The sequence below is a fragment of the Gossypium hirsutum genome, chromosome A09 (assembly GCF_007990345.1).
Source record: "Gossypium hirsutum isolate 1008001.06 chromosome A09, Gossypium_hirsutum_v2.1, whole genome shotgun sequence".
Classification (NCBI taxonomy): Eukaryota; Viridiplantae; Streptophyta; class Magnoliopsida; order Malvales; family Malvaceae; genus Gossypium; species Gossypium hirsutum.
In genome coordinates this window covers 61,091,628-61,106,817 of record NC_053432.1, presented here as the reverse complement: position 1 = coordinate 61,106,817, position 15,190 = coordinate 61,091,628, and the positions used below count along the sequence as shown (strand labels likewise).

The window sequence follows — 15,190 nt, the reverse complement described above, 5'->3', positions numbered from 1 at the left end:
TGGTCAAATTTAACTATTTTAAAAAGTTAAGAATTAAATTTAACTAAAAAAACAAATATCAAATTCACAAAAATATAAATCTCATGAAATTAAAATTTAAATACATGCAGTAGTGAGATTAGGGGGCTGGCAGGGTCTCGACCCCCCTAAAAATAAAAAATTTTCATATTCTCCTTTAAAATTTTAAAAAAATTTAAAATAGTAGAGGTAAAATTATACTTTGATCCCCTAAAATATAAAAATTGATTTAATCTTTTAAAAACTATAAAGATATAATCTCTTAAAATGGTAGAATTATATTTTTTTCTATAGTAAAATTGAGTGTGAAATATGGATATATTTATTTATTTTCCTTAGTTGTTCATATATTTGGAGGATAAAGTTAAAACATGTTGTACACGGATACTTTAGTGAAATAATAAATCGGGAAACATCCTACGTTGCCCCAACTCTTTATTTGTTTTTCTTTGAAAGTATCCATTTTTTAAAACAGCTTCAACAATCCTCCAAATGTATTGAAATTTTAAGGAAAAAAAAAATGAGCATACCCGTATCCGATATTTACATCTGATTCCAAGGACTCTTCACCTCCCTTCTGCGAGAATGTCACCAAATCCAGAAACATTTACGGGTGAGGGACCCGGATCTGTCACCGTAACAGTGTTGTTGTTACTCTTCATCGTGTTGTCGCTGGTGCTGGATGCCATGGATGTTTGTGTTTCCTCACTCATGAAAGTGCCTGTTATATCCTTAAAATCATAGTCAGTCAAATAACTTGGCTTCGATGTAACGGTGCTCACTTCGATGTCACCGGCAAGCATTGCGACGACTCGGGACATCAGTGGCCGCATTGACGGTGAAGCCTGAGTGCATAACAGTGCCACCCCGAGCACTCGGAAAGCTTCGGTTTTGTTGAATTCGGCTAAAGTAGGATCGACCAGGTTCAAGCTTTGATCATTTTCATACAGGTTCCATGCCTGGAGACATTGGTCGTAATAAATAATCATTCAGTGCGGCCTATACATGAATAGGTCTAATCATAACTACAAGGGGTTAAAAGGTTCCATTTTCATTACCCATTCAAGAAGATAAATTCTGTCGATTTGTAAGGTAGTGTCTGTGTTCGGTCTTCCGCACAGAATCTCCAATGCAACGACACCGAAGCCAAAAACATCAGCTTTCTCAGTGAGATGCCCTCGCATTGCATACTCCGGTGCTAGGTAGCCACTACAAGGTGATTAAATTACATGTCATTAAGGAAGCAATGTTGAATGAGAAGGTCAAAAAAAGTCGGAAAGGGCTTTACATGGTGCCTGCAACGCGAGTGCTGATGTGCGTTTTCTTGTCATCATACAGCTTTGCCAATCCAAAATCCGATATTTTAGGGCACATCTCTGCATCGAGCAGAATATTGCTTGCTTTGACATCTCTATGGACAATCCTCGGCCTAGACTCCTCATGAAGATACGCTAGGCCTCTCGCGACTGACAAGCAGATGTTGAACCGGGTCGGCCAATCGAGATGCAAGCCGCTATGTCCTGCATTTACAGTTCAATAAGTCTCATAGCCATTGTGTCCTACATGAAAGGATTATTTTGAATGTTCTCATACCGAAGAGTGTCTGATCAAGGCTTTTGTTTTCGAGGTACTCATAAACAAGGAGACGCCTATTCCCTTCAATGCAGCAACCGTATAGTTGAACGAGATTACGATGTTGAACCGCCGAGATGGTTGCTATCTCTGTAATGAATTGATCCCTCCCGTGGTGTGATGCTACCGAAAGTTGCTTCACTGCTACAACTCTCCCATCCGATAGTGTACCCTAAAACATAATAACATTGTCGTAAATCACTGGTAACTTTTGCCGTTACATGTCGAGCCGTAACTATAGTTATAGGCAAAAATAGTTTACCTTGAATACAGGTCCAAACCCGCCTTCCCCTAACTTCTTTGAAGGACTGAAATCTTCCGTGGCGGTTTTCAACTCAGCGTAACTAAATGTGTTCGGTCTAGGGCCGATACCAATAAACACTGCAGGTTCAAGTAAGGCACTTAGTAGGCTAGAAATGCAACATTTCTAGTTACCATAGGAGAAACGATATTGGTCGGAGATTTGAAGTTAGAACAGCTGCATTCCCTATATAATATCCGGTGCATCCGGCCTAGTTGAGAAGTGAAAACCGAGTCTTTCCTGAATTTTGTCAAGAACTTTTGAATGGGATGATTCATTGTTCTATATCAAGATGTATATATGTTCTATGATACATTGATGATCTTACCTTCTTCATCGTCGTCTTTTTTTCTTCTCTTAATGTATATAATCACAAATACGAGTATCAACGCCACGAAAACTATGGGAACTGTAATACCGACAATAAATCCTGTCTGGTTCTTCCCTTCATGTGTGCCTGGCGGTATCCCGCTGACGGTTGGTATAAAATCTGAACAATGAAAAGCATAGAATACGCACATGAAATTTATATTACATATAGATTCATAAGCGTTTAAGGTGTCTTACTTGGAACAACATTAATGGCTGAAATCGAAGGACCATAATAGCCTTGTTCCGGTGTACAGCACGTCCCTTTACCGGCCCAAAACAGGTGGATTTCAAGATGATTATCCGTTACATTAGCAGTGAAATTCTTAACTATTGCTCTCTCAACACCGCCCGCTTCCTTCGATATTTCAAAATCCCTTAATTGCCGAGTTCCCTAATGAAGCATCGATAAGTTGCTGACATAGAAACACTCCAAACAGAGGACATCAATTATATGATCCAAAACTGAGATATTACCTGAATATAAACATCAAAAATACGCCTTCCCAGACTCCTCCATGATCGTGTGCTTTGGTCCGAGAAAGCTGTTTCAGCAAAGAACAAGTTTACTGTATACAATCCGTTCTTGAGGCCTAGGCCATAATATCTAAGTGATCCAGGGGATAGCCTCGAAGTCTGATATAGCTCCGGCGTGGTCGTACGTGTAACTTGTGCTAAGGTGTTCTGCACATACAGTTGATTTTGCCGGTCCGCGAACAAACCAACATTGCTAACTGCCCAATTCTGAGCACTCGTCACGTTAAACCCCGCCGCACCGAGAGTTTGGTTCTCGGCCTCAAAAACTATCCCATTCGACATCATCCGCGGACCGCCGCACTTGATCGAGAAGTTTGCATCTGTCAATGCCAACATGAAAGAACATGTAAGCAGGGGAACCAATCTATACACAAAATTAAAACCTCAATAACATATGCTTGTTTCCGAGTTTTTCTTAAAAGCTTACATCGAGGAGAGTTCCGATTGCAGGCAAAGCTTCTTTGAAGGCATTCTAATCCGGGCAAAAGCCTGCAGAATTTCAAAACAAATCCATTGCATGGTTTTGATGGAAAGTTTCAGAGTTTTATTCATCGAAACGATACTTACCTTGAGCTCGAGCTGTTCAATTCGAAGTTGTTGGCCACGAAATTCCTGCATAAATAGCCGTGAAACAATCTCTTAGACAATGTAGTGGACAGATTATATGCATAAAGGAAGTATCATGCTTTAAGATACATACAGGTTCAAATCTGAGTTTATCCATGAAGGCAAATTTCCTGATAACATATTGTATGATATATCACTGCATAGATAAGTCAAATAGCTGAAAGTGAGTAGGGACTATGCACATATTACCCCATGTTACTTGAATTCAAGCGTACGGTCTAATAAATGCATATGTTCGACATAAATATGTTCAATTTTTTAAAATGGGTCATATCATTACCTGCGTCCAGCATGAGTATATTCAATTTTTAAGGTTTTTTTTTTATTATATATATTTGAAGGGTCATATCTTTGTTTCAATATTCGAATACATATTCAACACGAATTCTAATGGAATGAACAAGTTTAGTGTGTAAAAGGATGACTTACATAGTCTGAAGAGTTTCACTCTTTCGGCTCGGAATTGGACCTGACAGGCTATTATTTCCAAGAAACCTGACCATTTCAAGAGTCCGTGTATGTATGAATCGGACATAAGTACTTCAAGAAAAATAAAGAGTCGCACAGTACAATAAATTTTGTAACTTACAAGTATGTAAGAGAGTCCATATTGAACAAAGCACTTGGAATTTGGCCTGTTAAATTGTTGAAACTCAAGTCTCTGGAAGACAAAAGAAGCTAAACACATAAGAAAAATTCTCGATCTATAGGTACAATTTTTTAAATGTTCCTTAGAACGTAACTTACAGCTTTTGCAAAGATTGTAATTCTGTGATATAAGATGGCAAAGTACCAGTGAGTAGCACATTTCTTAGAACTCTACATGAAATTAAAAAACAACAACAAAAAAAGAATTTAATTAGTATGTAATTAGTCCCAAAGTTTTTAGAATTAGACTGATAGTCGAACCAATTAAGTCACTGATTTATCAGTCTAACTGACTTGATTAAAAAAATTCAACTGGTCTGTACCGATTCTCTAACTAACCGGTTCAAATCTATTCTCCAGATCGATACTCAATCGATTTTCAGTTCAACCGGTCCGATTCAATCAAACATCATTGATTAGTCCATTAAATTAGGGGAAAAAGATGAGTACAAGATGATGCTTTTAACTTACAAGTCAGTCAAGTTGTTTAAATTTCTTGTGAAATCAAGAGAAGAAGAGCTCCCATTGTAAATATCACCAATTCGCCTACATGATATTTATATTAAAGCATCAAAACGTGTATATATATATATATATGATTGTGACACCACCAATTCACTTTCGGAAACTTCGAGAATCCATTATGATTATATAGTGAGACTAACAACGGATCTTCGAGATTTTCAATGTGAGATTAGAGTTTTACGATGAATACGTGGAAAAAATTCGAGAGAGTCGTTTTGATATGTACTCACAAAGATGTCAATGAGTTCAAGTTTGCGAAACTGGAAGGTATAGGTCCTTCAAAAGAGTTCCCTTCAAATCTCCTGAAATGATACCGTTCTTCATATTAGAGAGGGTCTACTTAGTTTCTTTACTTTAATTTGTTGAAATTTCATCCCGAATTTTATAAAATTCGAGAAGTTGTTGTAAATAACTTACAATGATGTAAGCTGAGTCCAGTTATTGCCTACAAAATCAGGTATTTTGCCTGTGAAAGCATTGTCAGATGCCCACCTGAAATCAGTTAATAGGACATAAGGCAATTGCAAGACGTTTTGGAGCACGGAAATGAACACGAACACGTAATAAAAGTACGGCATGGTATGGAGACAGAAGTTTCCATGCTTCAAAATTGAGGACATGGAAATGTCCATATACATTTAAACACACACACACGCATAGGTTTTTAATAGTTGGGTATTTTTCTTACAGAACTTGCAGGTTTCCAAAGTTGGCAAATGTGGAGGGAACCTCACCACCCAAACCACAACTGTTAATGTAACTGTCGAAATTCATATCAAACAATGTTTATAATTTCATAGGGTAAAAAAGATCATGTGAATCCTTGTTAATAACTGAAGAAATTTGGAACTTACAGTTGTTCAAGGTTGACTAAGTTGCCAAGTTCTGGAGGCAGTGTTCCGGAGAATCTATTCTCGCCCAAAGACCTACATCACATAAATCTAACAAATTTATAATTATATAAAAGGTGAGACAAGTGTCATTTTTATCTTTTTATTTTTATTTTACTACACATTACTATATGCTTTTCATACACTAAAAATCCTTACTAACGGTATGAGAGGATTTCGTATATTGATACTGCATTTTTTTTAACTCTACAATCAGAATTATAAATTTATCACTTGCCCTTATTTTTTTTATATAATTATTTTTTAATTTTTTACTATCTCTTATAAACGCGGTAATCATTCCAACCTTATGTAATGTGTAACTTCATTTTAAATTTGAAAGGTTTGAATTTTTTTAATCCAATTTAATCCTAGAATTTGACAGCTTTTCTTAATTTGATTCCTTATCTTAGATTCGTTAAGGTATGATGATATGACAATTTAAGGTTATGCCACATCATTATTTAATAATAATATAGTATAATAACATAGTACCACAATATTATATCTTAATAAAATTTAAATTCCTAAATTAAATTTAAACACATATCGAATGTAGAGATTAAATATTATTTTATTCTAAAAGTTAAATATATTATATGGGAGAAAATGGGGCCTTACAGCAATTTTAGCTGCCTAAGATTTCCTAGCTCCTTTGGAATAGGCCCAGAGAAATCATTATGAGCAATTGACCTAGGCAAAATAAAATAAATAAACAATTAAAAAGAAAAATGTAATAACATTAGATTTTGTAGTATTTTTATGTTGTTGGAACTCTTCATTCATTCAAATATGACACATTCACATTCGAGATAATAACTAATAATAACTTATGTTGGGTAATCTTTCAATACTCACAGTGACTCTAATCTTGACATATTTCCGATAAATGCTGGCAATGAACCAGTGAAGAAGTTTTGATCGATCTTCCTGCATAACCAAATAATGAAATTTAAAACCAACCTAATATCATATATAATCCATCTAATCTGAACTGAATTTATTACAAATGTGAGGAAAAAAGAGAGAGAAAAGAAGACTCTTACAAAAAGGTAAGAAAAGGCAAACCCAAAAGTTCCTCTGGTATAACTCCTGTTCTATCTAAAGCATATACTCTCCTGAGATAAGTCCATAAACATGTATTTGAGAATATGTATTGAATACGAATACTTTTAAAGAAAATAAAATCTAAAAATGATTAAAGAGGAGTAACAGTAAGATTATATACAATCGAGTAATGTGGCAAAGAGTGTTGCTGTTGAAAGAGCAATCACATCTGATAGCTGGGTTATTTGTAGGGTCTTCAAACACTGAGTCACTTTGACTCAGTGCAGACCCACTACATGGCTCTCCACTGATATTCCATGAATCAACTGCTTGTGTACCCCATTGTTGAAATATCGAGTTCAATGCCCTCGCTGTTTTCACATAGTTAATCTTATGTAAATATATGTATATATATTATATATAATGTGCTTAATTTAATTAATTGAATATCGGTTTAATTGAAAAATGACTAAGAATTCCCTCATTTTATAAAGTAAGAAATATTATTTTTAAGATTTATATAAGATCTATAAGAATCAACCCATAATGAGATTTAGACAAATTTAATTTAATTATTATGTGTTATTTAAGTAAGATTATAATTGGAATATTATTTAAACAAATTGTTTACTTTTCTTTCCACGTTTTAATCAAACAAAATATGTTAAATTTTTTTCTTTTTATTTTAGTTTTCCAAATAAGAAATAAATGTTTTTTTAACTTTTTAAAATTGTTTAACCGGACCGAATCTGTTGGATCGAGAATCGACTTAAGTATCAGTCTAGAGAAGGGTACTGAACCTCTTGACTAGAAAACCAATATAAACCAATTGAACTAAATTTTTAATATTTTTAATTTTTAAAATTTTAATGATCTATTTAATCGAAATTAACTGAACTGACCAAACCGATAAATTGATAAGCTAACTAATTCAACCACCAGTATCATTCTAAAAACCTTTTAACTTTATTTCACTTCCTTCTTTTTCTCTTCTTTCCTTTATTACTAATTATTCAAATATAGAGTAAATAGATTGTTTACATCACACTTATATCCTATACATCAAATATTCCAAAAAGTTTCTAATATATATATATATATATATATACCCTTATAAAAACATATTCTATCTAATCTAACACACAAATTATTCCATCTAAAATGAGTAAACCATAGTTAAACATGTAATTTAGTAGATCAAAACTAATCTTAATTGCCGCAGTTTTTTATTTCCTGAATTATATTTCAGCTCTCAAATTGGTCCTTGACTAAATTATCAATTTTGATCTAATTTACTGTAAAGCTTATTAGACGATGTACCTTATCTTGGGTAAAATAAGATAACATTGATAGTTTAAATGTTATTTTTGACAAAAAAAAATTAAGATTCAATTTGAAAAATTGAAATATAATTCAAGTAAAATTTGAAAAGATTATATTAGTTCAACTTATTTGGTAACCTGTTTTATTAACAAAATTAGAGAATTTTCAAACAACAAGTATATTTTTGTTGACATCAATGCCCAAATAAAGTCATAGTTCATATGAAGGTGACATTTCTAAAATTACAATATTATCTTTATACATATAAATCAGAAGACCTAAACATTATTAAATTTTCTTATCCAAGTCTTATTAGAAAACCATATCCAAAACCTAATACAAAAGAATAACCCAATCCTTAATAATTTTATATCCTATCAGACCTATAAATTATCATAAAATGTTTGACAAAGAGACAAAAGTGATATAATTATTGCAAAATGACCAATTTCCACGATGATAAATTATGAAAAAAAGGTGTACCTGAGGGATATTATTATAAATTCTAAATATATTTCTCAAATGACTTAAAAATTTAAAAAATAAATAAATAAACAAGTCAATGGAAAGCATTCAAAATTGAGCAGCGCCACCCACTATCAGAAAAAGGATGTCACAGCATATGAATTAAGAAATGATGATGTAATAGATGCAGACTTAACTCCTGAAATTAACTAAATTTTATTATATAACACATGCTCAATATATCATCTATCATATGTTTAAAATTTTAATATGTTGACATGCCGACAAAAGAAAATAAGCATTTGGAGGGAAAAATTGTAATTTGGGCTTCACGATTATATATAATGACACAAGATAATTTTATATTTTGATACGTGATAAAAAATATTTATAATTTTCAATTTGGCTTAAAATTAGGTTTAAACTCTTTTTTAAGTACTAAGTAGATATAAATTATCAAGTGTGCTTCCATATACATTAACTTTTATATAATTTTTAATGATATTTCGTAAGCTATATTTTCATAATAAGACATTTTTAATTTGTTTATTTTCAATAATTAAATTTATAATTTATATAATAATTCATTGTAAATTTTAAAATCATTTAAAAAAATTAAATTTATCACTATTTTTACAAATTAAATACATTATTAGAATTGAAATAGATATTTAAAAATATAACTAATGTTACAATAAATTATTTAGTTGTTACACTATATAAATTTTATTAACAATCTATATTCACTAATTAGTAATTAAAATTAAGCATGAACCTATATATAAAAATAGAATTTTACACAACCTACTATTATAATAGTTATATTTTAAAAATAATTTTATTTTTCATTTTTTAAAAATTAAACTTATACATCATGTTTTAATTTCTTAATTATATTATTAATGAAATATTATAAATTTTATGAAAAAAAATTATGATTAATACAGACAATCAAATTAATACATCAACATCAGAACTTAAATTCACATAAAAAAATAAAAATTTCAGTTTAATTATTTTTTAGATTTTTTTAAGATTAAAATTTAAGTTATATACTTTCTTTTAAAAATTATAAAATTATTGAATTTTTCTAATAATTTTTAAATTTTTTCAACTAAATTAATTTATTTGATTATTTTATGAATCTTTTATAAGTATATTATATATATATGATAAAAGTATTACGGAGGCTTTTATATTAAGAATCAGATTGCATTTTATCCTCACTACTCAAAAAATGAGTAAATTAACTCTTATACATTAGATTAAAGAACAAATGAGCATTTCTATTAAAAATTCCATCAATTTTTACTATAAAAAACTAGTCACTGTATGTGAGAATGAGGTCTACGTGGCATGTCAATTGTAATTGTTTGGTTATTTTGTCAATTACGCTAATTTTTAACAATGGATGAAATTTCAAACAAAAATGACTAATTTACTTTTTAATCTAACATATAGAAATTAAATTACTCACCTTTCAAATAAAAAAACAAAATTTAATCTAAATCTTAATAAAAAAATTCATAATACTTTTATCATATATTACATATCAAAAATTTTTCACCACATGACAATGATTTTGTACCATACCACTTAAAAAGAATAGAGTCTGTTCCATTCCATTGTTTTTTCCCTTATTCTTTTTTAACTAGGTATTCAAAAGGAAGTATACTGAATGATTGTAAAAACTACACATCCATCGGAATCTTAGTATATTTTTGGCTGGGATATTAATTGAATTTTATAAATTAAAAATTTATAATTATTAAAGTCGATTTTTATTTTTCTGTTTAATGTTTAATTTCAAATTTTATTTATTTTTCAAAGCCCCGCTATATACTAATTTCATTTGTGAGTTTTAGTCCGAGTTAGAGTGTGTTTGACAATATTTGATGTTTTAAGGATTGATATTTGGTACATTAGTAGTGTACTTGTTTATTCTACCAAATAGTTTTAAAAAATTATTTTATATTTTTATTACACAAATAGTCTTAAAAAATTATTTTATGTCTTTTTTAATATTTTAATATATTCTTATAAAACACTTGTTAATCCATTAACCTTCAACCTTTTTAAAAAGAATCAAATTTGATTATCAATCTTTCAAAAAGAGTGGATTGTTGTTATTGAAACAGAAATATAAACTAAAACATTCAGTTTTTAAACATTTCAACGCTCCACATGTACTTCATGCTAATTTTTATAAACTTTTATATATTTTTTAAAATCATTTTATTTTATTTTTTAAATATTTTTATAATTTTTTAATTATTTATTGACGTGATATGCGTCATGTTAACATGAATCATACATGGATTGTCATGCGAGTTTCTATGCCAACATCTTTAAAAAATTAATACTTTAATTAACATTTCCATAAAAAATGATTTAACTCTTTTTAAAAGATTAATGGTCAAATTTAACTCAATAAATATAATAATTAAATTAAAAAAAGAATAAATATTGAAGGTTAAATTTAACATTACAACTAAAAAATAAAAAATAAGATTAATTATTAAAGATTTGAAAATAAATCTTTTACTACTCCACAAGTTATTCAATCAACAAATTGAGCCAAATAGTTAATATCTATTTTCTTGAATAATTAGTAGGATAAAGTTGTTTGGGATTTAATTGAAGTTGTTGTGTCACACAAGATATTAATTTTACATTAGGTAGTAATTTGCATTACATATAAAATGTACATAAATTATTATAAAGTGTCTCATTTATTGGGGACCTAATAAAAATTTTAAAAACTTTTAGGAGTTTGATGAAAATGATAAGTCATGTAACAGTGTGACAAAAAAGTTAAACTATAAATAAATAAATAAAACAACCAATTGAAGGATGGGATCGTGATTTTAACTTACAAACAAAAATAAAGAAGAAAAGATAGTGGTTTTAATTAACAAATCAAAATATCATACTAATATTCACGCACAAATAGTTTGAAAAGAAGAAGAAGAAGAAAAATCCGATCGATAACATATTCGACATTTATGAAGTTTCGGAAGTATAGGAAAGAACCATTTTCATTTGTTTTCACACGTTCGACTGGTTTTCTTAGCTGAAAAAGGCTTGAAACTGCGTCGCTTTTTTGGAAATTGAAAAGACAGAAATGTAAAAATCGAAGAGAGAATTGAAGAGAGTGTACCTTCCGCGGGATCAGTGGTGGCGTTTTGGGCGTTGGATTTGCTGCAACAAAAGGAAACAACGAAGAAGAATAGGTGGAGGAGAAAGGATGCGGAAGAAGACGGTCGACTCCGCCTCGAAATCATGGCTTTTCCCCCCTCTTTTTTCTACTGTAATTTTCTCGCTTCCCAAACAGGATGACTTCTCTCACTCATCACCTCTTATATTAATATCTACCTCTAAGGACGCACAACAGCAGCCTTTCTTAGTTAAAAGGTGGATAATATAATTTTTGAAGCAAAACTTCGCAATATTTTGATAATTATATATGTATTTTTGTCTATTTTGATAATTAAATCTATTTTAATTTAGGTTACGATGTATACATTTAATGTTTTAATAAATCGATGATTAAATAAATCAACTCATCGATTTTCGATTCAACCAATTCAATCAGTTTAATCATTTGAGTAAAAATAATTAAATAAATGATTAAAATTCATAAAAATCTGAAATTAAAAAAAAATTATTAAACTGGTTCAATTGTCGATTTCTTGTCTTGGTTTTTGATTTTTACCAATTTCAAGTAATTTTTGATTTAATCGATTTAACCCCTTTGTTCGAACCGTTATATTGATAAATTCTAGGTCCATTTAGTGTGATTATGTTCCAATAACACTGGTCACATCATCAAATCTTAATAAAATCTAAGCTTTTAGACTAAAATGGATTTAGTTACCAAACTCAAAAACCAAAGTGAGCCTAGTTGCCAAATTCAGGACAAAAATTATATAATCCCATTCAAATATGCTATAAGTTTTTATACATTTTTGGAATTTTGTCTTTGTATTTTTATTTTCAAAAGTTAAAATTCAGATTCAATTGTTAACGTTGTTAAAATTTTTTTTGTTAAATTTATTGATGCAATATTTTAAAATTGCAATATTTTAAAATTAAGAAAAATACTCACTAGCTATATAATTAAAAAAAGACATTGTAATTAACTTTAATTTAATAAAAGAAATTTTAATAGTATTAATAATGAAATTGTAATTAACTTGAATTTAATAAAAGAAATTTTAATAGTATTAATAATTAAATTTATATTTTTAAACTTGAAAATAAAAATATAAAATTTAAATTTAAATTTATAGGAAATATAAAGGATTTGGTCAATATATAACGAAAAGAAACCCAAATTAAAAACTATATATTTAGTAAGTAATTTGTATTTTTTTTATTGCTTTTTGGCACGATTTGGCCTACCTTGTCCTTATCTTTACTGGAAAGTTTGCAGTTTTTCTATTAGAAGTATAATGATTTATTTATCTTTTAATTTTATAAGACAAATTTATTTTAGTTTTTTATTTAATTTTTATTTCTTGAGTCTTTAAATTTATGTTTTTTTATTAAATCACCCTAAAATAGATGAAAAGGTAATTTTTTTTAACTTTGTTAATATGGTATACACATAGATCACCACGTGGATGACACATCAATATTTAATTAACTTTTAAATTTTTTATATATAAAAATTATTTTTAAAAATTAAAAATATTAAAAAATTAATAAAATTTGTAGAAAAAATATTTTAAATGTTTTTTAAATTTTAAAAAATTAACAAAATACTGACATATATCCACGTGGTAGTTCACGTGTATACCATGTCAACAAAGTTAAAAAATGTTAACTTTTTTTAATCTATTTTAAAGTTATTTGACAAAAAATATAAATTTAAGTGTTAAAAAAGACGAAAATTTAAATGGAAGGCTAAACTAATTTTATTTTTGCAACGTTGGTGGGTCAAAAAAGTTATCATGCCTTTATTAAATTAATGGATAATATAATTTTTACTTGTCTACAAATTGATACCTAAACAATACTATTTTTCCCATCTTGGTACTCAATTTTTTTTTTGTTACAAGTGATACCTAAACTAATTTTGCTTCAAAGTTGGTAGCTAAACTTTTTCGTCACAAGTGACACCTGAATTATTCTTATGTTACCCAATTTACACCAAAATGTTATATTTATTAAAAAAATTTCAACTAATAATAAACTGCCACACCATATAAACTTGAAAAAAATGCATTTTTTAATTCATTTATTTTTCCTTTTTTATTTCTTTTAGATTATTTATCTCTCGTTATTTTTTCTATTTTTTTCTTTCTTCTTTTATAATACCTGACAATATTAGCAATGCTCGAAATTGCCCTCATGAGGTTGAGATGCTAGCGATTAATTCTATTTTCAAACTTCATTGTCTGCTTGCTCTACTTGTTGGGACAAAAAAGTTATTTCATCAATCAAAATCAATGTGTTTAAAACTAGACTGGGAACCAATTGAAGTACTGGTCTGGAGATAATGGTTAAACTGACTAATACATACTGATTGAACTAAGCTAAAAAAAACTAATTGAATCAATTTTCTCTATTTTTTAAATAATTTATTTGATCAAATCGAGAACTGATGGCTTGACTAGTTCAACCATCAGTTTAGTTATGAATAAAAAAAAAGAAGAAGAAGAAATATATATATAAAAGAGAAAATAATACTTTTTATCTTTTTTGTCACATGTCATTTTTTATTTTTAAATAGACTTAATGATTTAACCAACAAAGTTACCAACTTGGGAAAAAATAGTTTAGGTATCACTTATGACAAAAAAATGTTAGGTGCCAAAACGAGAACAAAGACATAGTTTAAATATCAAATTGTGAGTTAAGCCTCTTTTAAGATAGATCAAATAACAAATTAATAAATTAGATCCCTATAAATTAGATCAAATAACAAATTGAGTCATTTCGTAAAAATTCTATCCATTTCTATTGATAAAAACTGATTTTTATTTGTTAGCATGAGGTATACGTGACATGTTTGTAAGATGCTTATGGCCAGGGTATTAATATACTTTATGTTTGTCCAAACTTGGCCAAGCCTGATCCAACCCGAAATTTGAGCCTAAAATTTTACCAAAATTCGTTCATATTTACAAAAAACTAACCCAAGCCCATTTTTAGCCTACTCATATTACTTTTTAATTTTAAAAAAAAAAATTTATATGATATTAGTTAATATTTAATAATTGTATACATTTTTTATTTATTAAAATTTTTTATATAGTCATCTCAACTTTATTTTAACATTTACATTAGAGTAATATTATATATTTAGTATATGCTTATTTTTTTAATATGTTCTAAATTACACAATATATAAAAATAACATAATATAAAGTATTATTAACTGAAAACGGGCCGGGTTGAGCTCAAGCCTTTAATGTTGAAGCCTGAGCCCAACCCATATTTTAAACGGGCATAATTTTTTTGCCCAAGTCCATTTTTCGGGTATAATATTTTTGTCTAAATCCTCCTAAATTTCAAGTTGACCTTTAGGATTGGATGAGTAGCTTGACCCACAAACAGATTTATGTTAATATAAATGTTGAGTTATTTCATTAATCACAACAATTTTTAATAGTGAAATAAATAAATAAAAAAAAACTAATTTACTCTTTAATTTAATCTATAAAAATTAATTTATCTATTTTTTTTAATAAATCAAACGAAATACATTCTCAGACATGCATGTGACTCTACCTATTTTAACATTATTATAAAAGTTAAAACATATAGCTGTTATTTCCTGGATTGTAGCTCAAAATTTTAT

The 15,190-nt window shown here is 28.8% G+C and overlaps 1 protein-coding gene across 6 annotated transcripts; it reads right to left on the bottom strand.

Annotated features, from left to right (window-relative positions):
* Positions 1 to 317: 317 nt before the first annotated feature.
* Positions 318 to 11,809, bottom strand: LOC121206079 (probable LRR receptor-like serine/threonine-protein kinase At1g56140). 6 transcript variants are annotated; one of them, XM_041076292.1, is made up of 24 exons: positions 11,543 to 11,793; positions 6,776 to 6,965; positions 6,594 to 6,665; positions 6,406 to 6,477; positions 6,169 to 6,240; positions 5,512 to 5,583; positions 5,346 to 5,417; positions 5,075 to 5,149; positions 4,888 to 4,959; positions 4,604 to 4,678; positions 4,232 to 4,303; positions 4,074 to 4,145; positions 3,914 to 3,979; positions 3,558 to 3,620; positions 3,425 to 3,469; positions 3,285 to 3,346; positions 2,798 to 3,177; positions 2,519 to 2,714; positions 2,280 to 2,441; positions 1,913 to 2,031; positions 1,612 to 1,822; positions 1,307 to 1,538; positions 1,077 to 1,227; positions 318 to 977 (listed from the first exon to the last, which is right to left on the bottom strand). In XM_041076292.1, the coding sequence occupies exons 1-24, from the start codon at positions 11,664 to 11,666 to the stop codon at positions 585 to 587; spliced, it is 3,120 nt and encodes a 1,039-aa protein (XP_040932226.1). In that variant the 5' UTR covers positions 11,667 to 11,793; the 3' UTR covers positions 318 to 584. The 6 variants fall into 6 exon arrangements, with proteins under 6 accessions (XP_040932226.1, XP_040932229.1, XP_040932228.1 ...); XM_041076295.1 differs by lacking the exon at positions 4,604 to 4,678 and having other exon boundaries at positions 11,543 to 11,809; XM_041076294.1 differs by lacking the exon at positions 5,346 to 5,417.
* Positions 11,810 to 15,190: the final 3,381 nt, after the last annotated feature.